We start from the raw sequence: 24917 nt of genomic DNA on the forward strand, positions 1-24917 counted from the left end.
AAAGCAAAAAAGAGAGTATTGTCTGAATTCTTTTTTACAATCTCAAACATTCACTGTATAAACTGAATTGAAAACTGCTGAAAATCTTTGTTGCATGTGCACAAATCTTTTGCAACTTTGATTTTGCCTCAGGAACAGCATTTTTTGTCACCCTACAAGTTTTCCATTGGTTTAAAGTCTGGGAATTTGGCTGACCACTTCATAATGTCAATCTTATTGGCGTGGAACCAAGATTTAGCTGATTTACTAGTGTGTTTGCGGCTGTTTACTTGTTGAAACACCCATTTCAATGGCTTTTCTTCTTGGACATAAGGCAATATGACCTCTTCAAGTATTTTGATGAATTCAAACTGATCCATGATCCCTGTATGCGATAAATAGGCCCAACACCGTAGTATGAGAAATATCTTCATATCATGATGCTTGTGCCAACATGCTTCACAGTATACTGTGGCTTGAATTTAGTGTTTGGGGGTTGTCTCACAAACTGTCTTCAGTCCCTAGACCCAAAAAGAGCAATTTTGCCTTCATCAGTGCACAAAATGTTGCATCATTTCAGTCAATGTAATATTTGGCAAACTGTAACCTCTTCAGCATGTCTCTTTTATATATTGGGATTATGTTGGGGATTCTTGCTAGGGCTTTGTTGGGGCTTCACATCAGCATCTTCTAATTGTAACAGTACTCATAGGTAACTTTACACCTTCCTTGATCTTCCGGGGAGCTGATCACTCGCCGAGTCTTTGCCATTTTGGCTATCCATTGGAATGAAAGTTTTCCATTTTCTTCCACATCTTTTATTTTTTGGTTGCCATTTTAAAGCATTTGAGATTGTTTTAGCTGATCAACCTATACTTTCTGCACTTCTTTATATGTTTCTCCCCTCCAATTAACTTTTAAAACAAAGTATGCTGTTCTGAACAATGTGCGAGAATTGCACTAGCATGAACATCATGATCAACATTTGCTGCCTTTCTTCCTAAAATAAAGGTTGGAATTTACCTCCTAATATTCCCTTTTCTTCACTTTATGTAAAAGAATAACAAAAATTTAATAAAATTTTCTTTATGGTTTGATTGGAATAGAATGTACAGTGTTCCCCATGGATTTGTGTGTATGGAAATAAAAGCTATTATATCAATTTTAAGCTTTTTTAACTTTTTTAAACACATTGCTATTATTTGGAACACAATCATATCATTTAATGAACTGATGAATACAGAATACCCATGTGCTTAAGTTTAAAGCAGCCAATATATTAATATATGACTTGAGAAACTTTTTCTTTCAAACACAACTTTATTGCTTTTACACAAGTGCTGCAAACTAACAAGCCATTTTTGAATGTTTTTATGATTACAAAAAACCTGTATGTTTTGTTTTGCAAGAAATACTGTACCATTTGTGGTGAGATTTTCAAATGCAGGACAGGACGACATTTAGTACAAAGACATTTGGTCTTCAACTATTTTAAGACTATGAAAACCATAAAGCTTTTGACTCCACACATTTTAAAACATATTGGTATACTTCTATAAACTTTCTTCATACACGTATGTATGTATCACATATGGCTTAAACATGATACAGGTTACCTCCTTGGGCTAGAAATGACATGCAACAATAACACAATAATAAGAAGTAAAACAAAGGTGTAGTAGCAGTTAAACAATCTACTTCAAGTTGACTATAGCCTAATGGAAACCTGTGCTGAGGAAATAGGAGGATTGTCTTTGCTATCCATTTAAGAATACTAGTTGTTGGCGGCCATGTTCTTCAGTACTTTCTCAGACACTGGCCTGGAGCTAGCATCCATATAGGAAATTCAGAGTCATGTCCAAACTCTTGATTGGCATATTTGTTCCAGGTCAGTGACTCAAGGCACCGAAGGCATTGGATCAGAATGACAGCAAGTAAGCTAGCGATTTTTAAGGAGTCTGGGTTCAAAAAAGGAAAACTCTATGTTCGCACCTTTAAAGAAAACCTGTCAAGATAGAAATACCAGTATTGCTATGGATAGCTTGTTTTTCAAGGGAGGGCTGGTGTTCTTTTTTTTTCATTTAAAATATTGGTACTACTTCACCTGTTACCAAAGAATCACAATTTAATGCAAAATATGTTGACAAATAAGTACCATCCATAATTTTTTATTTATTTATAATTTATAAAACAGATGCTGCTTTTCCTTTATGGCTTCGCCTTAATTTTGAACCATCTGCCTGTCTGAATCAATGTGAAAAAGTAGTTAGTATGGCAAGTTAACCCCCCTGGCGCTCTAATTATGTCCGTATTTGTCAAAAGTGGTACTCTGTTTTGCGTGGAAATTTGTTGTTTAATGTTTTAGGCCTGTAATTCTTAGGAATAACTCCTGGGAATGATAAAGTTTGAAACACAAATCATAAATTATGACATAATAATTTTATAAAAAATTATAAATAAAATAAACTTTTTTTTTTTTTAATTTGTCCAAACAAGGGTACAATAATAGAATAATCTTTTGGATTTATTATTTGGATTTATTTTTTAAACTTTATGACAGCGATCAATGTTTTACAAGCAGATTACAACGTATTCTGCTTTTAAATTTCTCGCCAGGCCATGCCTTCCCGGCGTACCAACGCTTCACGCATCATATCGATTCACACCGGAGATGTGATGCAGAAGCCAGCCAGGAATCAGAGCTGGGTCGAGGGGTGCAGGTAGGATTTGTTTCTTCCTACCCCGAGTGTGGCTCAGGGTTATCGCTTTTGGTATGTAAAATTTACCCTGAGCAACACTTGGGAATACCGCCAAGGCGGTTAAAGTACCTATATACACTGACAGCTCTGACTTTGACATGAGACCTCTGAAAGCAATGCGTGGGTATCGGAACCCTAGATGTTAGCAAAAGATTGCAATCTACTTGGTCTAAAAGACATTTAAATTGATTAGGCCACCCTCTACCATCGTTCTATAGTTAATTTCTGATGGTCTTCTGTCTAATAATGGTGTTTTTAGCAGTAGACGTGGCAAAGGTAACTCTGGCTGTTCTATGGGTATGTATGAGAATGGCAAATATCCCAAAATATGCTCATTTTTTCAGCTTCAAACACATTGCCTTTTGAAACCTGCTGATATGATACTCATTATATCCCACCCCTTAAGGGTGTCATTGTAATAATCAACAAAATTTTTTACTTTACCTGTCAGTTTTAATGTGGCTGATTGATGTATTTTTACAGCAGAAAAAAAGAACTCTATTCCTACTGTGAAACTAGCTAGAACAATTTACTCAAAAACATAGGGCATATTGTTGGTAAGGAAGGAAAGAGGTCCTTTTCAAAGCTACAGAAAATGCTTGTGTTTATTGGTTCAAAGAGTGGGTTACAATATATAAAGGTATCAATACATATGTCCATTTATATTTATTTAGCGCGGATACCAATCATTTGCATAATTATTTTAAAAATCATAAAGCAAAGGGTCTTCTCTATGGACTATAGAATAAAGGAGTAGTGGGTGATAATTATTTTAAAGCTGAACTATCGACAAAAATATTTCTTTCTCTTGCAAAAGTCCCTCTCTCTCCGAACAGGTAAAAGTTTATTTTGTAAAGGGGATGATGCTTTTTGAGAAGGTGGGGCAGCAGGACTTCTGGTATGGCAGTGCAGAAACAGTTTAGCAAAATCAAAAGAAATCACCAACAGCTGTGGGTGCTGGAAGTAGGGTAAGCTAGGGGTTACTTGAGCAATTTGTGCCCCTTGGGTCATTTACCATAGACAATCTATAGGGGGGACAATTTTCTGACTGACCGCCATGCTGTGGGTTGTGGATATAATAATTATAATAGGGGTTTCCTGAAGACCTGAAATTTATTTCAAGGGTTCTCTTATGTTAAACAAGCTGAGAAAGCTGCCCTAGACAAAACAAGTTATTACTGTTTGCAGTGAGAATGGGGAACTACTGCAAATAGTTAAATCTATTTTTGCTAAAGTTTAGCTTTAGGCAGTTTCAACTATTTTACAAAACTTTAGGTCATTTCTGAAGAAGTGAAGGAGTATGATTTTTCTCAATGGTTGTAATATGCAACAAGACATATTTTGCTTTTATAGAGTTTCGTGAATAAGCCCTGTCTGGGGGTGGGCAATCCTAGAAAGGCAGTTTATCCAACAAAGATAAGCACTGCAGGGGTTTTGCTACAGTTTAGGGTAGTGGGGTGGGTATAGGAACGGGGAATTAAAATTCCAGATAAATAGATTACCTTCAGATAAACAAGACTACTGACTGGTTGGAATGGACTAAAATATTTACCTGAATAGGTTCCATTTTGGGTTTTCTTTAGAACTTTAGAACTAGATGAAATGTTCAGTTTATCTAATATTTACACACAGGTCTTCTAACCAAAAAAGGCTTAAAGTTGAACTCCTGCCAAAGTATTTGCCATTTTATCCAGCCACCCTTGAGATTTTCAAAGCACAGCCAGGTTTTTGAGATCACTTACTGCACCACAGTAAAGGGAAAACTATAATGTTTTTAGAACACTTTGAGTTTTTTCCAGTGCGTATGTTAAACTAATGTTTTACATCTGTTAACCTATTAACTTAATTATTTTTTACATATTTAAAACAAAATTGACACAAAAACAAATGACAAAGAATTCCCAGAGTTGTATGGGTTAGCTAAAAGAAAAACACAGCTCACCAAAAATGCTTGCTTTAATACATAATATGACCAAGACTTTGAGGCATCATTCAAGCAAAATAGGAATATACCGCATTTCATATTTACCGTTTTTTTTTGCCAATGCATGGCCTTCCTTCTCCAAAGTAGTGTGGGGTATTGCACTGTTGATATTGTCAGGAATTAAGACCTGCCCTGTTTCCTATGCACAATTCCTGTGTTATCTCAAAAAGAACATGTACCTTCCTAGTTTTTATCTTGAAATACAGAACTATTGGTCTTTATGTTACAGAGATCTTCACTATGCCATTAGCCAAAGTCGAAATGCTGTGTATTGTCCACCCTCAACAGGGATTAGGGGAAATAGATAATTTTTATGAGATCAACAGGTAGTTTTATGTACTTGCAGGGTCTTTATAGGCAAAAAACATTGGTAGGCTTTGAACCATTTAACTCCAGAGCACATGCAGAGGAGTTATATCATCTGTGGCTGCCACATGGCAGAAGAGAGTACATCCAAGAAAAGAAGGTGACAGTGGACACAATGCTTAGGTGAATTTAGACCTGTTAGGTTTGGAGAAAGCCAAACTAGTGGGTAAGTCCGTAATGTGCAAGTATGCTTTGTATACATACAATTTATAAAAATTGCTCCAGCTTTAATTTCGGAAAAAACAAGGCTGTTTAGCGATATATTATGTTCCTCAAAAATCAATATATATATATATTTTAGAAGTATCCTATAAGCAGAAAGTGAATTTAGAGAAAGACATGTAATACACAAACATGTAACACAATTTTCATTTACAGACCTGGTAGTAGATGTCACCACTGCTGTATACAAAATTATTTTCAGTGCAATATCTGTAGTAATGTTGTCACAAATCTGGCGAATTTAAACAAAACATGATAAAAAAATGGACAAGAAGAGTCACTATTAGAGAAAACTAAAGTATTCAATAAATTCCAGAGATAGAGGTAGTTGTTGCCCTGTTGGACGCTGAAGATTTTACTTGAGCTTATAGCTCTCCAAAAAAGAAAAGATAAGCCAGAAGGGAAGCTAGTTTTAAAATGTACTATTTGTTCACTTTGTTTAAATTTATTTAATTTACTATGCTTAGTTTTTTGGGGGGTTTGTCTTTAAAGTATTCATAATAAAGTAATTTAATAACTAACCTTTATAATTAACCCCCACCTGTGTATCTATTAACACTGTGAAGAAATTGATTTTCAAAGATCGAAACACAGGCACTGGGTTTCTTCACATCCCTTCAGCCCTTTAATATAAACTACCAGCAGATGTTTCAGAGCTGTTAAAAACTCCTGAAATGTTCAGAGTCTTTGTTGCGATCTATTAGGATCTTTGAGAATAAATAACAATATTGGGAGAATGCTTGGTATAATTTATTTATTCTTTGTAAAGAATATCAAAATGGTTTAATGGTTTCTCAACTAGAGTTGCTTGAGAAGTTGTAAGAGGTTCCTTGAGCAATAAGCAATTTCTGCCTCCCAGGTCAGTTATCACTGACACCAATCTTTTTTGGCTATCTGTAAGGGTGAGACATGCCTTCTACCGACTTGCAATGTAGGAAGCATTTTTCTACTGATAACCATGCAAATGTACTATGAGCTGCTGATACTGTTATTATTGTCAGGGGTTCCCTAAGATCTGAATTTCCTATTTCAAGAGTGATAAACACTGGTCTGTAGTCTGGGAACACTTAAATGTAAAATATACAGGGGTGAGATTTGCAGGACCAATAACATCTTTTACAGATGTTAAAATTGTAATATATCCTCAGCCATCTCTGCATCTACTGAGCACTAGAGTAAGGTTACGTACACACGTCAGATGATTCTTGTCCAATAATTGCCTCAGGGCTAGTATCAGATGAGAATTTGGCGTATGTACAGCGTGGATCCACGAATGATCATAATACAGGTTGACTATCAAAAATCTGGCAACCTCGGGACCGGAGGAGTTCCAGATTTTAGAAAATCTTTAAATTTTTTTTATACTTACCTCCACACAGGCCAGCCTTCCTCTTACAGCACCACGGACATCTGGCACAGTTCCAGGGAGCAGGCAGCAGGGACATCTCAAAATGTATTTAGCAAGCAAAACCTAACAGCTGTTTCTGCAGAATAGCGCCAAAACATTAGTGGTCAAAAAGTAAACTGCAGTCCCTGTATTGAATATGCGATCTGAAATTCATGTCGGGAAACTGAAGTAAATGAATTATCCATGGCCTGATTTTTGATTGTCAACCTATACAAGTGAAGGGGCGTGAGTGCAACGGAGTGCTGCTCCGTCATTCCCCCCTCCCCCCTTCATAAAGCAGAACGGCGCTGTATGTAACATCGCTTGTTCAGTTTTTTGTAGCTGGAAAGGATTGTGAAAGGTTCTTTGCAAAAACAATTATTGATAGTGGGCCTAAGCCGTTCCTCCTATGCTTTTTGAAAATCATTTGAATAATATGAATTTGCCAGTATTAGGCTACGCTAAAGATGAAAAAATATGCATATGTGATATATCATGTTAACAAGTAGTTAAACTTTTTCTACTTCCCCTGGTTTTCATAAAAGTTGTTAAAAATAAATAGTCTCCAACATGATACAGAGAAGTATAAAATATGTAGTTGTCCATATACTAGTGAAACAACATTTAGAAACAGTAATATAATACAAAGTGACATACAACTCCACACTACGCCCACAAAATATACAATGAACTACAAAAACAACACATCCTGCATGTGTTTGAATCTCAGTTACAATTAGGGGTTTAACTATAAACCACCCACTGATCACTGATGTAAAGAGGAAGATAGCAAGAGAACAATAGCAGACATGAATATCCTGTCTTCAGCACAGTGGTACATGGTCCAAACATTTTGATAAATATTTAAATTAGACAGCTGCTTGTTCTACATAGATATATATTTGTATACAATATAGAATTCTGTTACATGTTTAATAGATTATTTAAAATATATCATTTTCCTTTTACACATCCAAAGCAGTAATACTTTTGCATCAGTAACCCTAACACTCCCATCTTCTCAATTTTAGGGCTTCTGGTTTGATAAATATTTTATATCATGTGTTTTTCACGTTTTACACTTGTCACCTAATTATCTTTAAATAACAGCATAAAAATGAAATTACCATGAAAAGTAAGCAATTAAAATATGTGAAAAATGCACCTTTGTATACAAAATCTTATTTTAGAAAATTCTAAACCAGAAGCCCTGATTAAGGTTGCATTCACACCAAGGCAAAAATTTGGAACACATGGAACTGACACCACAGCAGGAAAAATCATTCATTTCCAGTATTCGGTTAGCTCTTTGGAGTGTCTAAAAAAGTCAGTAGCTCTAATGCTGCTTACCTAGAGAGCAGCGAAAGAAGTTTTTGGGTGATGGGTTTAAAGTCAAAGTCAATCACCAGGCAGGTGTTTATTGCAGAAAGGGACAGGCAATGTCCCTTCTGCAATAACTGCTCCTACATGCCAGACTGCAGCCTATCTGTCAAATTGCAGGTGCAGCTCAGCATTTCTTTCCAGGGATACCTGACTATCCTGTCTTCCCTTGTGCATGCCAGGAATGAATGAACTCCTGTGTGTTTGCGCAGGAGTTATGTCATCCAGACCAATCAAGATGGCTGAAGATCTCTCCAAGAAAAGAAGAAAGAAGCCTGCGACCTGCTCCGGAATTAGGAAAGGTGAATTCTTTTTCCAGCTCAGTGGCAGAAGCAAGAATTGGGTTGTCAGCCTGGACTTTGCACCTTCAAAAACAAGTCAGAAGTAGCAGTTGCCACATTTTTGTACCGACAGATTCTACCCAAAGCTTCGATTAAACATAAGGATTTTCAAATGATTTCTATAAATGTGACATTTGCAAGTATTCTGTAAACATTGTAATAAAGCAAATCTTTTAATGTGTTGATCTAAGCCTGATCCCCTAATTTTGTTTTGACAGGATAATTTTTTTGTGATAGTATAAATATATAGATATAAATATAAGAAAAACTATAAATTCCATGATTTCCTCAATATCCCTTTTTAATTTCTCTGCAAACAAACCTCCAACCTACTAAACAAGTGGAAAGTGGAGATTTAGTCACAAAAGCTGCGAACAAAACTGGACAGGCCGTAGTCTTTTATCTGTATATACTGCCCCAGTGAGAAAGACCATGTATCCAAGCTCTATATATACTACCTTTCCTCTTTTGGCACCTACACTTTTGTCTTTTCAGCAAATCACACTCAAGCATATATCTTTACTGCATCAAAAATCTTCAAGTATCCTACAGGACTAAAATACACCCTGTTAAGTCTAATTTGTACACAAAAAAATAAAGCCTCAAGTTCTCTTTACTGCTTAATTTATATTTTGCAGTGTCCAAACAAAGGACACTCGTGGTAGTATATTCTACATACAGTCTTCTAGACAGAATAAAATAATTATACCCAAGGTTATACAGTATATACCTTCTTTCATGTATATTTTTACCAGCTTTCTGGCACAATCTGTACCATAACAAGTGCAAATGAATAAAACCCTTTCTTTCCAAGAGAACACAATGTTTTGCAAAAGAAACAGTCTTGCAGGTCTGGTTCTCCTAGCAACCAGAAATTAAATATGGACTATGACGTGAGAGGTCAGTGAATACATTTAGCATAATGTCAGTAATCTGTCTTATGTTGATTAGTTTAACAGTATATTTGTAATGGTACGCAGTTATAAAATGTCAGCAGCAGGGACACAAAATTACCAAACATTAGCAAGACAGACACCAACTTAGAAAATGTCAAGTGGATCTTTAGTTGCTGGGCTGTGTTTACTTTATGGACAGTTTTTCAGTCTATGTAGTGCAGAGCATGTAAACAAGATAACGAATAGCACTAGATCCATTGGTTAGAATGACCTAAGCTCTTGTTTTCCTGCAAACTCACTTGTGCACATAAAGTAGCATGATGTAGGCACAGAAAACAGGAGGGTTATTGGTCAATTAAGCAGTGTGACCTGTAAAGGAAAAAAGCTTAAAAAAACAGTGGTGACTAATACCCCCACAGTAGTATAAAGAGGTCCAGGTGGCACCAAACAGTTGAGGAACTCACCACCCACAATAACGCACCATCATGCTCATGTTGGAATTGAAAATAGATCCATACTGTACTAATTATGCAGGTTTACAATACCATTGATGCAAAATGACAAAAACGTAAAGTATCCACAAGGATCAACAATCAGTCATTTGAAAAATGTGCACCTACATCCACTGATGTCATTAAACAAGTTACTCATAAATCCTAGTTCTTTAGTGCTGGTGGGTCAAAAAAAAACAAGCATTAAGTATTCAAAAATGTTAGTGTATTTAAAAACACCAACAATACATTAAAATAAGTCTGTAGTTGAAAGATCCTCTTAATTTACTATAAGGCTATGCATTGAACCAGGATCCAGATGCACATATTCTTTTGGCCTTGGCATCACTGAAATTTGCATGCCAAGACAAGCGCATTACATTTTATTATGAGATAGAAAATGTTCTACGACAGGATCTTCAGTAGTTGCTGGTATAAAGTTTGAAAAATGCAAAACTGTTCAGTGGATGACATGGCATATGAGAATCTTTCCTTTCAGATATGTCGGACCAGCAAAATTCCCCATGGGAAAGTTATGTGAGTAAGGTCATTTTTTTCTTTTTTTTTTTACAACTACTCTGTTAATCTTAAATATGTAACATTAACTCAGCAGGACGGATTCATAATTCTCAAAGGCTCATTGTAGAGTGGTTGCACATATGTACTGACCACCAATATTTCATTACTTGTACAATACAAACTTCAGTAATTCACTGATATTTGAGTCCAGCATCTTATGTTTTTCTAGAGGACGGTAAGTCAAAAAAAGAATATACATGTTCAGTAGCCTTTGATGCAGATAAAGAAGAGAAGGTTTTAAAATGTTGGTAGAATAAAACTGAAATGTTGGTAGAATCTGTAAATACTACAGTGTAAATACCCAGGCAGTCATCTCTTGGAAAACAGTGATTATTCTGGCAGTGGTTAGTAGATCTATCCACATATGCTTAGCTTTTTATTTTCTCTATGGTCTACAAGGAGGTTTCCTGTCCATGTAAAGATAATTCTCTTAGCATTTGTTCATCCAGTGTTGACCGCTGATGTATCAGATTTTCAAGGTCCATGCCCTCTGTACCAGCAGTTTCACTTCCAGAATTTGAATATGGCAAGGAAGGGTTTCCTGGTGCTTCTATGCCAATGTTCTCCTCTCCTTCTATGTTCGGTTGGGATGTTGGTGCCACATCACACAGAGGATGCTGTGCTAGGTAGCTGGAGTCAACACCCAATGGTTCTTCCACTGGAGATGAATCCTGACATGCTCCTTGACTGCTGGAAGTCTCCTCGCCTGGTGTTTGATTTGGCTGAAGGTTGTCATCAAGGTTCAGCTTTTTCCTCTGCTCCTCAGTTAATAAATTCTTATCGCTAAAGTTGAAACGTGATGAGAGATCTATATTGGTTGGAGATGAAGGACCTGCACTAGACACAGTGCTGGAAGGTCCACTGCTGTCTACAAAATGCAAGACAAAAGCTTTGTTATTATAGAATGGACACAAATAAATAACACATATAGACTGGGTTAGGGCTATTGTGGTCAACAAGTCTTGGTTATTTATTTCTTTAAATCTGCCTGGTTACAAAATAACATACTACATAGCACCTTACAAAACTTAAGCCTGTTGGGCAAAACTACAGAATAAATTCCTCCATTCTTACCACAGCATATTAGTTGTCATATTACAATGATCAACAGCAGGCGATCCAAACAAATCAGCATAAATGAAGTGCATATAGACAAAAATATAAATCCTGAAGGCTTTTACATTCAGGTGTACGCTCAGCTAAATTCATGGGTATGTGACATTCGGAGGGGGTGGGGAGGGGGTGGGGTTTGATGTAGATAAGGGAGATACAAAGCACTTACACCAAGGTGGCCTCTCTGAGCGCTGGCGTAGGGGGAGTGACGCAGAAGAAAGGATTCTGTGTGGCAAGTAAGCATCGCCAGGTGCGTGGCGGTTCGAGTCACAACCAGCTGGTAAAAGTAAATAAAGATACCTAAGTTTTGAAAATAGGGCTCATATAATGTATAGAAAATTTAAAGTCATTTTAGAAGATAACTATTAATATTAAGTGGGACTTTTTCCTGTCTAAAGTAACGGCTGCCAGGACAGTTTCAACTGAGATTGTACCACTCTTCAAATACCTATTCCCTCAGCTTACTAACATCTCACCTACCATGACTACTGCGGGTTAATATTGCAGAATTCCCCCCGAGACAACAAATTTGAGTCCCAACCCTCCCGACACATGCATTGGACAACTATCACACATGCAATATGTGGCCGATTTTGATTGTTAGCTCAGTCAAGCTCTGTCTAGCTTAGAATGTTTAATTCTATAATTTTTCAGTAAATTATCTTAGCTGCCAGAAAAAGCCATTCTTTGGTTTTTCCTTTCACATTTGTTCAAACTATTATAAATAATAATTATAAAAAATATCTGGGACAAGACAATAAAGTCCAATTATAAGATATATTTGAAGCAACAGATATTATTGTGAAACACCTGCCACTTTTTTTAGGTTTTGATAGACTGGGGAAGGATAAGCAACTTTACTAGATCTGTTTTGCTGTTGGTCACAGGACATAACACAGGAAGAAAACTTGGCAAGAATGCTTGGCTTGGCTTAAGCAGAGTAGGAAGAAGTTAGAATTTGTTTTTATCTTTTTATTGCTGGATGCACTCACAATAGGGAGATTCCCATCCCTTTTTAACCAAAGACTAAACAAGATTAAAGCAAATGTAGACAGCATTTAAGTTGAACTTCACGGAAAATCCTTTAATACATTTGTGGTCTCTTTACATTATTTTACATTTTTCTTGCTGCTATGAAAATATTCTTGCTTTAAAGTCATTAACCATCCCCCCTGCTGTTTTTTCAGTCAATCGACAACATCAGCAATGCTTGCATACCAGACATCAGTGGCAGCATTGTGTCTTTGCCCTTCTCTGTGGTTTGCCATTTACAAAGAACAGCTACAGCAACATCACAGCGTGGAGGCACAGCACCAGCACTGATGTTTTTTTTTATTGACCTTGCTGATGTCAGCAATTGGCCAGAAGTAAGGGGGAGATACAGAGGGGAGATGTAATCAACTTTGCAATGAGAAGACTTTTTATAACAACAAGAAAGATGTACAATGATACAAAGAAAATACAAATTTAGGAAGAAGATCGTGTCTAGGGGTTGGACTTTTAAAAAACTAACTAAATAAAAAAAAAATACAGATGTTTCAACCTTTGAATAATTAATCCTAGACTAAAAAAACTTCACGGGTATCCATGCAGTAATATAGCTGTATTATTAGATGACTAAAAGGAGCTTGAGACAATACAAAAGCATCAGTGCTCCAATGAATTCTTTTCAGTGAAGGTTGCTGTTGACTTTCTAATGTCTTCTCAAAAAAAATAAAAATTACATTGTTTTGTAATGGAATTTGTAATGATTGTGTATTGTAATAGTATTTGTAGGAAGGAATGCACATATAGCGTTAATACATGGACAGAATATTATCTAAACAAAAAATATGCATTTTAATTACAAATTTTTTCCTTAAGAAAAAAAAACCGTCAATATTTTGCATTTTATCTTGCTATATACCATAGTTGTTAGAAAAAGAAAGTACACCCTCCTTCATTTCTAAGATTTTTATGTATCAGGATTAAAAAAAAAATGTCTGATCCTTAGAAAAGGTAAGTGACTGTTGCTGCCTATCAACCAGGGAAAGGCATAGATACAGCTGCAAGTTGATTTGGTGTATTTAGCCATGCCAAACCTTTTTTGGCAATTTCCAGTTTATTGTTATACCATTACCTCTGAACTCCAGGCAATCATCTAAATAATCAGATAAAATCATTAATGAGAGCAGTTTTATCCACCAAAGAAAATATATTGTGGTCCATCCAGCACTGGGCTATTTACGCAAACCCATCAGAAAACTGAGCTTACTTTACTGGATTGCATTTAAGCAGTGTTCCTAGCTTATAATAGGACATTGAAGGAGCAGTAGTGTACTGACAAGGGCACTTCTCTTTTCTTTGCAGTTTGTTCATGCTCAGTACATATGCAAAAAGCATAAAAATCATCCACCTAAAGCTATTGCATATGGGGTATTAGGATGTCAGGACAAATTCAGATAATTAGCATTCAGTTGCACTTATGCATAAGATTTTTTTTTTTACTAAATACATTAACTGTTGGTCTTTTATACATGCCTTATTGAAACAAGACTAAACAGATAGAAAGAGATATATGAAACTTGTTGACTGAAACAAGATCCTTTTAAGGAATGTTGTCCTGGTTTTAGAGCACAACACCAGTGTAATAAAGTCATAAATAAATTGTACTATACCTGAGGACCCTCTTGAATGGGTTTCAGCAAACTTTTTACAAACAGCAGATAGAAACTCGTTGACTTGTCGAAGAGACAAAGAATTGTGAAGAGTCTCCAGTGGATAAATAGTGGGGACCATAGAACACCCCTCAAAACCTGTCACAATCAGAAAACACTAAAATATTAACAAAGCCTCACATAGAATAAATAATGGTGAAATTTATCACATATCAGATGCTCTATGAATACCAACAGTAGCTAAACTTAATATATTTAAAAAATCAGTAGCAATCAGATTTTCCTTTTTCATAACCTGCACTAGAAAAAAATAGGATCGAATTTGACTATTCATTGTCAGCAACACCTAGAATTTCACTTAGATCAGTCTTTCTCAACATGGGGGAAACCTTGAAATACCTTTAAGGTCTTCAAACACCACTGCTAGTTACAAGTTATAATAGCTTGGTGGTCAGTAGAAAGAATGCATTTTACAGTGCTGGCCAATGGGAAAAATGTCACCTTTACAGACAGCCAAAAGATCACTGATGTCGTCTAAACTGACCTGCAGGGCACAATCTGCTCATTGCTCCAGGAACTCCTAGCAACTTCTGGAGGAACCCAAGGGTTGCACAGAACCCTGGTTGAGAAACACTGATCTAGATCTTTATAATTATTACTGTGTACTATTATGTTTATAGCTCAGCTGCCAGTGAAATAAGATACCTTACCTCAACGGCATTTTAAAACAAAGTATGACCAGGAGTTTGCATTGACTTGCATACTAGTGACAATCCTCTTTGTCTTTTTATATACATACAAACAGAAAACTAGATTGGGCAAAAGTAGACATTGTGTAATGGAAAATATCATCAAATCCACAATGTGGATTGTATTACCTTATCTTTTTTTACCATACAATTTATTGGTGTTTAGCTCAACCAGTGATGAAGCTATCAATCCATCACCAGTCTGACAGCTAGGAATGGACTACTCAGCCGCTTACTTAAGAAAACCACGTTAAGGCTGATATATTGCCTCAAGTAGTACCATCATCCCTTATGTAACCTTCATTAAAAGTAGAACCTTTTGAGAGATAGTATATCAAAAATGAAAGCGTGTTATAGATGAAGTATTGTCTCACTAAGAATAAGGTAAAGAAGAAAACTAAAAATGAAGCTACTGCTCTAAAGATGTTAAAAAGGTGTAATGCCACCGAAAAGAATGTTTTCATTCTGCGTGGAGTGGGGCAGGCCTTTATTCCTTACTACGTCCTACTTAATGAACAGAAGACTTACATAGAGATCCCTCTCGCTCCACCTTGTACTGCATTGTTTTTATAGGAGCTCGATAGTCTGTATTCTGTCATCTTTCTTAAGAAGAATAAGGATCCAAATATCTGAATGACTCTGAGTCTTATACCATTGCTTCATTGAAATAATAATTATCCATAATTCAAGCAAAACTAAACATATAGGATAAAACATGGTAGCAGTTTCCTTATTGCAGAAGGGACAGGTGATTTACCTGCCTGTTTGCAATCTTTTTCTCAATGAACCACTAAACTGCACATGCACAGCTCAGTGTCCCAATATCCTGAAATGTTCCTCAAAGCCAGGAATGAGTGAACTTTCGTGAGCATGTGTGGGAATTACATCATTCTGGTCTGACCAATCAAGATAGCAGAAGATACAGAATCTGGAAGTGGACTGAGTGAAGATAGCAGCACCTGCGATGGAGTGAGGGCAGGTAAAAAAGGTTTTATAAAATTTGGAATTAGACATGTACATTTATTTTACTGCAGAATGCACATTGCCTGTCCATTCTGCAATCAAGGACCTGCCCCATTTTTTTTTTTTATTAATTTAGTTCTATTTTAAGGAATGTGTTGACATAGTGGCAGCACATTTTACAGAAAACAACAAGTAATATTTAGTATTAAAAAAAAAAAAAAAAAAAGTTTGCCGAGGGAAATACATAGCTAGTTGGCTTTTTTTTTTTTTTTTAAAGGTAATATCTAGAATAACTCAGCAATGACAGCCACTGTGTCTTTTTCAATACAAGTTTTCTAGGCTCTGTATAGTGAATTCTCTACAGGGATATCAAGGCTCTGGTGTACAAACAATCTCTTATGGACGCAGTTACAGAATGATTTTCATCATGGGCTCCCACACAGCAGGGAAAAGCCAGATGATGGAATGAGTCCTGCCCCACCAAAGCAGCTATGAACTACGCAAAAATAGAAGAAAGTTACTTATTATTATTATTATTATTAAACAGGATTTATATAGCGCCAACATATTACGCAGCGCTGTACATTAAATAGGGATTGCAAATGACAAGGACTTATGGGTAGGGTGAATGGGGATGAGGTTAGGGGAAGGGAAGGTCTTGCTGAGAGTATATGGAAGGGGGAGGCTGTGTGGGGGACCAGGGTTGGGTGAGATGTCACCAGAGAGAATACTTATATTCCTATTGGCTGTCTTTTAGAAGTAATAAGCCTACAACAATGTGTAATAACAACATTGAAATTACATAATAAACCTTAGGTCATTTCATGTTTTTTTTTTTGTTTAAAGCGTATTTGGGTAGTACACATACAGTAAATTCTATGCTGTCAACCTAATCAGATAACAAACAAAAAAAATTGTTGTAAATATAATAATTTTAGAAAAACTTACACAAAGGATATACATATGGTAATGGATCTTGGTACAACTGGATTCATACCTGACCAATCTAATGTATCGGTACAAAGTAATAGGCTGCCAAAGTACCACAACAGGCAAATAAATGGATATGAAACTTTTATACCAAAGAAGTACATGACAACGTACAGTATTACATCACGGAGCATTGTTGTGTGCTTTAAAGGAGGTGAGTCAGCATACCATACAGAAAGAATGTCATTGAAGTATAACAATCTGTATGGTGCCCATTACCATAACGCACAGTTGTGAATCCAGCCTAAAAAATAATAAATGTGATTATAAAAGATGGCAGAATACTAACATTCTGTTTATTTGATTTGCTGGTTATGATACCACCCTTTTCATTATTAGCCTGTCACCAGCACAGGTCCCCGTATAAGTAACTGAGGAAAAATTCTATTTTTAACAGAATGAAAAAAAGATTAATGAAAATGCAACCTCTAATAGATAAGTTTAGTAAACTGAATGAATAAATGTATTAAAACTGAACACTCCAAGGTGCTTTTTTAAAAAGATTTGCACAGTGAATGCTTACTGTACATTTGCTTGTCCATATATTACATCATTCAGTTATCCTTTAAAATGTAATTAATGTAATGTATCAACTGATGGCCAAATCATTATTTTTAATGTGACAGACAAACCATCTCTGCAATAGAAATCTCTATTTAAGTTGCATGCTTTCTCTTGTTTTGTTGCTGTATTATCGCTGCATGTTGTAAAATAGAGATGACCAAATGTACAACAAATATATGCAATGGAAGTTGCAAAGCAAATTCTTTAAAATAGGCCCCAGGAACTGCAGAATGATTACAAGCAATATCATTTTTAGATATACTATTCTCAAAAATGTCACATTTGTAGTACATTGCAACAGATGTGTTGTAATTAAAACTGCCAAAATTGATTTAAAAAAGCACTCAAGCTGGCTTTTACATGATAGATCACAAAAAGGCACACTATGGTAGCAATATCATCAAAGGTATACTGTGTTGTAATAGCTATTATGTTTGAAAGAGATGTTCTCAGTAGGGAAATGGACAATCTATTAAAACATAGATTAAAAAAAAAATATGAACCTGATTGCTAACACAATATGAACTTTGGGCACAAAATATCTCAAAGGATATGCATGCACTATGTGTACACCAAATTCCACACCCAGATAATACCCAGTGTTGACATAATCACTGGTATGTACATAGTGCTATGGAAGGGTTTCAACAGGTCCACTGACCACGGCTGCCTGCATAAAAAACTTCAATAGAGGACACAAGACCACTAACACTGTACAAAGAGAGAGCAGCAGTGACTGGTCTTACTAGAAGCTTCTACACAGAGGCAGAGGATTACTGCACACTGGAAGAAATACACAAAGCACACTAAGATTTAAATAAGAACTCATATGGCTCTTGTACTTAAAATGGTTATGAGGTCCCACAGACTCAGAAAATATTTCGGTCTATATCACAATAGCAGCCAATTACTGCACTGGTGCATTCTTTTTTGAGCTTATGACCATGTTTGGTAGCTTTTTAGGTGGGTTTCTCTTACAAGTTAGATATGTGGAGAACCGAGCTGAGGGGGTCCCCATGGAGTGCTAAAGAAGTGAGAGAGAACAGGGCAAGCATCCCTGTGGACCTCTTGGGCCTGAAGACTTAATCCACTGAGGAGCTGACGTAAGCTCTTGGTGATAAGAGTCTGGATTCAAAGGGAGAAGCTGCAGAAGAAAGGGGGTCAGACCAGAAACTTAATGACAGAATTTGAGACCATTTTTATTCTTAAAGGAAGAGATCCATTCGGGTGTACAGGTTCTTTTCCTATGGCCCATTTTAGACCCAATGTGTCATGTGAGGGACTACTTTTGTCACACTTACCTGTTCCTCACTAAAACACAGGCATCTCTCTCCTGCACATGTGGGCAGTTCTGATGCTGGGCATGCCTCTGTTTCCAGGCTTTATTGACTCTCATGCGGCTGGCCAATCAGGAAGTAGCCCCTTTTGCAAGCCCTGGCTATTTAGCTTGCTTGCAGACTCCATTCTGTGTTAGTGCATCAAGTTACTAGTGCCTAGCTCCCTAGTTCTGTGAACTAGTTCCTGTACACCTTGCTGCCTAATCCAGTGTTTCCTGTGTCCAGCTCCTGTGTTAACCCCTTGTTGCCCAGTCTGTTGGTTCCAAGCCAACTTCCCTGTTCCTGTGTTCCTGTCTGCCTGTGGTTATCCCTGCTTCTCCTGTGCCTCCAGTGTTCCCTGTGCCCACAGTGGCCCCTGTGTCATTGCTGTCTACTAGATCCCTGGCTATTGACCCCTGGCTTGTGATCTGACCTCCCTTGCCTGCTGCCTGTCTCGACCACGGCTTTCCTTGACTATCCTCCTGCCTGGTGATTTGGTACTGTGCTTGCCCACCTTGGTGTGCCCAAGGACCGCAACCTGTCCGTAACAAGCAACGCAACATCCTCACCATCAGAGGCTCTGGAGAAAATCTGGTTGTGGCTTAGACTCTGCGCCTTGGCCCTACCCAGTGCTCGCATCACCTCCATACACCCCCTAGTGGTCCTGTCTCTCCGTGCATGACAACTATTGAACTCTGTTGCCTCTCTCCATATTTATTTGAGTTACAATAAACCACTAAAATAAACAAGCCTCTGTGAGTTACATATGCCACATTACAAGGAGGGAAAATTGGCTGCCCCAAGGCGGGTGAGCGCTACAATTGTATTTAAAGTGACAGTTCACCTTTGCAATGTTACCACATACTGTATGTTGTATGTATAGAAAATCTATTTACCTTACCTCTCCAACCAGCTATGCTGCCTGTCATGCTAAAGTAATGAAGAAATACTATTCTGTACTACTTGAAAGCGCACATTCTAAGTACGTTGCATAAAGCTTATGACTTGCAAATAGATGACACATACACTACATGGGTGGAAAACATGGGACAAAAAGACAGACATCTCTACTTCGAACCTAAAATATATACCGTACACTTTATCTATGCATCTCATTCAAATGGCTGCACATTTGCTGTTTAGGTCATCATTTTATCAGTGATAAAACAAAGACACTAATATGCAATAATAAAATTTTGTATAGAAACAAAGAAGATAGAAGGTAGCACATTCATACAGAAACACATAACTGCACACATACAATGTAGATGAAAATACCTATTGACAGATGATCAGGTGAATGCAATGGTAGTAGCCGATAGAAAACAGGTGAATTTAATTTGCGCAAACATTTCAACACACACAGGAACTATGCATTATAGATATCTTTTTTAACTATGTCATGCTTTTTGTACATGCAACCACTCTGAACTTTAGGAACAAAACAAAACTTAGCTAAAGGTCCTTACCTATGATACAAAATACACACTGCTCATTGCATGCAAACATAATGAAATTTGATCAACTATACATTTTGGTAAAATATGGTTGTTATTTTTAACTGATAGATTTTGTGACAATTTCAGTAAACAGGGCTGCAATTTAGCCTCATAAACCCAACATGATAACCCAAAATGAGGTTAATCATTTTGGCAGGTAATTTGTGGGAACTCTAAAAAGCCAGCTACAATTTCTGCTGCTTGGCACCTTAGAATTGTTCAGCTTTGAGATACATTAGAGTACATGAATGTGTGTAGACTAAAAACTTTATGGCAAGAAAGGAAACAATATAACATTTTCTATTTTCTATTAATTTTCTTTATTGTTTATCAGAACCATACCCCACTATATTTACCCCAAAACTGAGCAAGTTTTGCCAGATGGGCAGTGATCAGACAGGTATGAATACTTACTGCAGAAAGGAAATCACCTGTCCCTTTCTGCAATGCTGACCTGCCTGATATTTCTAAAGTGGAACTAAAATGGGTGTAATCTGGGGATACATATGTTACACTGTATGTTTACAAAATTTTACAAATCAAGAGTTATATTATAGTATGCATTTCAGTGCTCAACCCAGAAATTTTTTTAAGCTGGGTGGGAAGAAATTGTATACGGGTGGCAGCCCCTGTATTGTGACCCAACTCATCGGTAATCACCCAAAAACAGCCGGGTGGCTGCTGAAAAGTGCCGGGTGCTGCGCCCAGCTAAAAGGGGCTGGGGAGAACCCTGCATTTAAGACAACACTGAAATGAAACAAAGAAATCCTCCTATTCATGCAGAAAGTTAAAGCAATTCTATCCTGCAAACACTGTAAAAATCAGAAGGGTGCATTGCATTAAAGTTGTCAAGGCTAAATGAATACTGTCTAAATACAAGAGTCAGGTGAATTCTAAAATGAACCTTAGTGACCCTTGTGTATTTCTTTCATATCTGTAATACATCACAAAACAACTCCTGCACTTTGCCTGGGTGCAGAGGGGTTTCCTGTAATATGAAGATCAATCACTGCAGCCCTCTCGCCTTGTGAATTGTGACCAGTCCTGTATTAACTGTCTTGCAGATTCTTGGTACTGATGTGCTTATATAAAGTCTTTTATATAAGTGTAGGGAACCTGAAAAGAATTCCTCTTCTGGATCACAAGCAGGGTTCCACAGATTATCATCTCAAAATGAATTGAGATGAATAATGATTTACATCAATGCCTAAAAGCACAGAGCAGGTCAGCTGTGCATTGAAAACCAAACTGGAGCTGGTTTATCAGAAGGAAAACAACCATAGTGGACCAGGTTTCATAATCCAGTCACTATTAAGCAAGCTGAGCCAGAAATAGCTACCACCAACTCAACAATAGATTGATGAGAGTTATATGATGCTTACTAACAATATTACATGACTTCCTTCTTAATTATATGTGATAGAGTTGTGACTGTATTTGATTTTGACAAAGTATTAAAGACGAATCTGTCCTTAAAAGTAGCATTATAAGATATTTAAACCCAGGAAAAGCAATGTAATATACTGCAGGTTATCAATCTGCAGATACTTTTCTTTTTTAGGCTTTGATATGTTTTAATAATTTAAACAATTACACCTGTATGCCCCTAAAGAAAATGTATTACATTAAACCCCAAAAACCTAAGGGTAGACAATATGTATATATATTAAAAAAAAAACAATAGCTAAGAGAGAAATATGGAGGACCAAATTAGTGCCAATTTTTTAACTAAGGGGTTAATTGGGGGTAAAATAGAAACCATTTTTATTACAAAAAATAACTTGCAAGATGGTATGGTGTTTATTATTGTTATCTGCACAAATCATATTGTAACCTCTACCTAGCATTCCTTTTGGTTATCGAACTGTCATTGGGGTGTAAGAATTTTAATATGTTGTTTTGATACTTGTTTACATTTTATGGTATGTTTGATTATTTTTTGGTTTGGTTTTCTTTTATACTAGTTTGTTCTGTATATTTGATTTGTTTGTATACAATGTATGTTTCTCAATAATGTAATTTTATAAAGCTTTCTATAAACCTTTCTAAAATTAAGTATATTAAAAAATACATTGTAACTATGTTGTAAAATGCCTTTATGAATAAACCCTGCAAACTTTTTTACATGCTTTATTTAAACAGGAAGCACTGTCAACACAAATGAAGCATAAAAGTTTTTATAAGTATTTTTGTATGCGGTTTTATAGCTGACTATTTTTGACATGCACAACCCCCATCCATCTGCCACTGGATCTCCACAAAAACGATATGCTAATGCAAGTTCAGCTATGGCGGTCCCTGTGGCACTGAGCAATATATTGTTGTAGGGGGAATAAGGCAAAAAGTAAAGATAACAGCTGTTTTTTTAGTACACTTCCTAGTCTGCAATGCCAAATTACAAATTTAGTTTAGGCTTTATAAGAAAATATGTGTCTCCTATTTATTCTACTATAAATATATTATGTTTAAGGTACCAACAATCCAGCCAATAACTATGTTTAGAGTTTATATTTTGAATTAATATGTATTTTAAAGACCCTAAGATGTGTTTTATTTAATTTTCATGTGGATCTATAAGGGCATTCACCTGCCACAATAATTTTCTTTTTATTGTTACTCATCACCATAATTTTAAATAATGTTTAATTCATCTCTTTCACAATTTTTAAGACAATAAAATGATATTAAAATGTAAGTGCCTGGTCAATGGTACGCCGCCTGCCATAATGTAAAAGTATGTTGTGCATACCAGCATATTAGGGTAGAAGCTCCGGGCATCTCATCCAAGTCATGTTCTACTTTAAGATAAGACATATAAATGGACACCCAAAATGTCAAATGTTAGGATGCCTTTACACTCGGATGTTTTTCAGCTGTTGTGCATTAAAGTGAAATTAAAGTTCCACTTTAAAAATGTGGGATCAGGCGAGCCCTTATTTCAGAAAGGAACAGGTGATATTCCTTCTCCAAAAAGTTTCCTTACCCTCCTGATCACCGCCCATCTGTCAAAACTGCTGCCATCTGTTTGTTGCCAGGTATACTTGGTAATCCTGGTTTCCTTTGCAGGTGTTGGGACTGAATGAACTCCCCCCTATGCTTATGCAGAAGTTCTCCCAGGCAAATCAAGCTGGACAAAGATAGGAAAGTGGAAGAATAGAAGAAGAAGATGGTGGCACCTGGGACTGAACAGGGACAGGTGAGTGAGTATCCCATGATTTAGTTCCGCCTTAATGCACTTTAAATAGATGAGCTGACAAAGCATAGCAACAGAATTAATACCTAGCATGCACCTGTTTTTTTTTTTTTTTTTTGTAGTAACCCGCAGCCTACAACATGTACATGGTGAGTAGATTGTGCTGTAAGCCTTTCAGCACTGTACTAGTCAATCAGGGTGTGTAAATAAACAGAACTAAATAAACCACAGAATGCCATGTGTTACTATACAATAATGTAGTCATGTACAATAAAATTGTATTTTTCAGTTAATTATTGGATGGAAAAAAAAGCATGAGGTCAGCCTTTACCTATGTTTTGCAAGTTCTTACTGATTTCTAGAGATGCTTAACGATATGCAAACAATGTAACTTTTGTTTGGCCCATTATCAAAGCAGTGCAATTTGATTGCTACTTGCACACAGGAAGAATTTTCTGAATCTCACAAAGCATCCCTACTCATTTCTAAAAACAGTGGAAAAGCAATGATGTCACGTAGAATCAATTTCTTTCTTGTGCTCCAGACCCACCAGGGTCATAACTGTAAACAACTGAGTTACTGTTTTTATTTGTGTGCTTTTATTGATGCTTTAACTTCTATATTCTGAACATACACTTACAGGTTACCTTGTTTCTTTCTAAACTGGGGACACAATCTATATCTTCCAATGGGCCATGGACCATAAATATGTAAAGCACTGTGGAGTATGATGCCATTATATAACATAGTAAACAAATATATCAAATATATATATAAATAAATATAATAAATACATAAAACTAAATAAAATAAACCGAAAAGTATGTAAAATTTATATGACTGCATGTGGAGCATAGTTACAACTGAACTATTAACAAAATCACTAAAACAAGTAACCTTATAATGGGTATTTAAATAGCAAGGTAAACTTCCTATGTCTTAGGAACCCCATCTTAAAGATCTCTTTGCCCAACCTGCTGATGCTTTTATGAAGACAGCTTACTTCTGGTGCTGGAGTCTTCATATATTTCACATGACAGAAAATACACCATGTGACATCCCTATGCTTGATTTTTAATGTCCAGTGTGGGAGGTGACAAAAGTAGAAATTCTGCTGGGAGTTTACCAAGGTATGTAAAATCAATTTCTGAACCAAATAAACCTGAAATAAAATTTTATCTAGACATGTTCAGACTGTTCTCTTTCAATTCTTTTCTATCACCAAGCATTTAAATTCTTGATGTTCCAACCTGTTTAAAGAGCTGTGATTATACCTAATCCTTATAAACCTATATTACACCTGTCCTACTGACTTGGGAACACATAAATAAAATAAAAACCTGTTTGCTATATTCTTTCATTACACACACAGCAACCAAGCAAAGCTCTTGAGGTGCAAACTTAGAAATTTAGCAGCCAAATATGACTGAATGCAACAGAAAAATGCACAAAAAGCAAACCACTGCATGATGATAGAGGCGGGTTAATA

At 36.4% G+C, this 24917-nt stretch overlaps 1 protein-coding gene across 14 annotated transcripts in view; it reads right to left on the minus strand.

The window, feature by feature from the left end:
- Positions 1–1279: 1279 nt before the first annotated feature.
- PPIP5K1 (diphosphoinositol pentakisphosphate kinase 1) overlaps positions 1280–24917 on the minus strand; it is a 106319-nt gene continuing 82681 nt past the window's right edge. For 13 of the 14 annotated variants that reach the window (XM_072402486.1, XM_072402485.1, XM_072402489.1 and 10 more), the window contains 3 exons: positions 14155–14292; positions 11667–11774; positions 1280–11252 (listed from right to left, as the gene is read on the minus strand). In XM_072402486.1, the coding sequence (XP_072258587.1) occupies positions 10777–11252; positions 11667–11774; positions 14155–14292 (722 nt within the window). In that variant the 3' untranslated portion in view covers positions 1280–10776. The remainder of the gene's footprint in view (positions 11253–11666; positions 11775–14154; positions 14293–24917) is intronic. The other variant, XM_072402488.1, reaches the window with a different exon arrangement.

This window comes from Pyxicephalus adspersus, chromosome 2 (assembly GCF_032062135.1).
Source record: "Pyxicephalus adspersus chromosome 2, UCB_Pads_2.0, whole genome shotgun sequence".
Classification (NCBI taxonomy): Eukaryota; Metazoa; Chordata; class Amphibia; order Anura; family Pyxicephalidae; genus Pyxicephalus; species Pyxicephalus adspersus.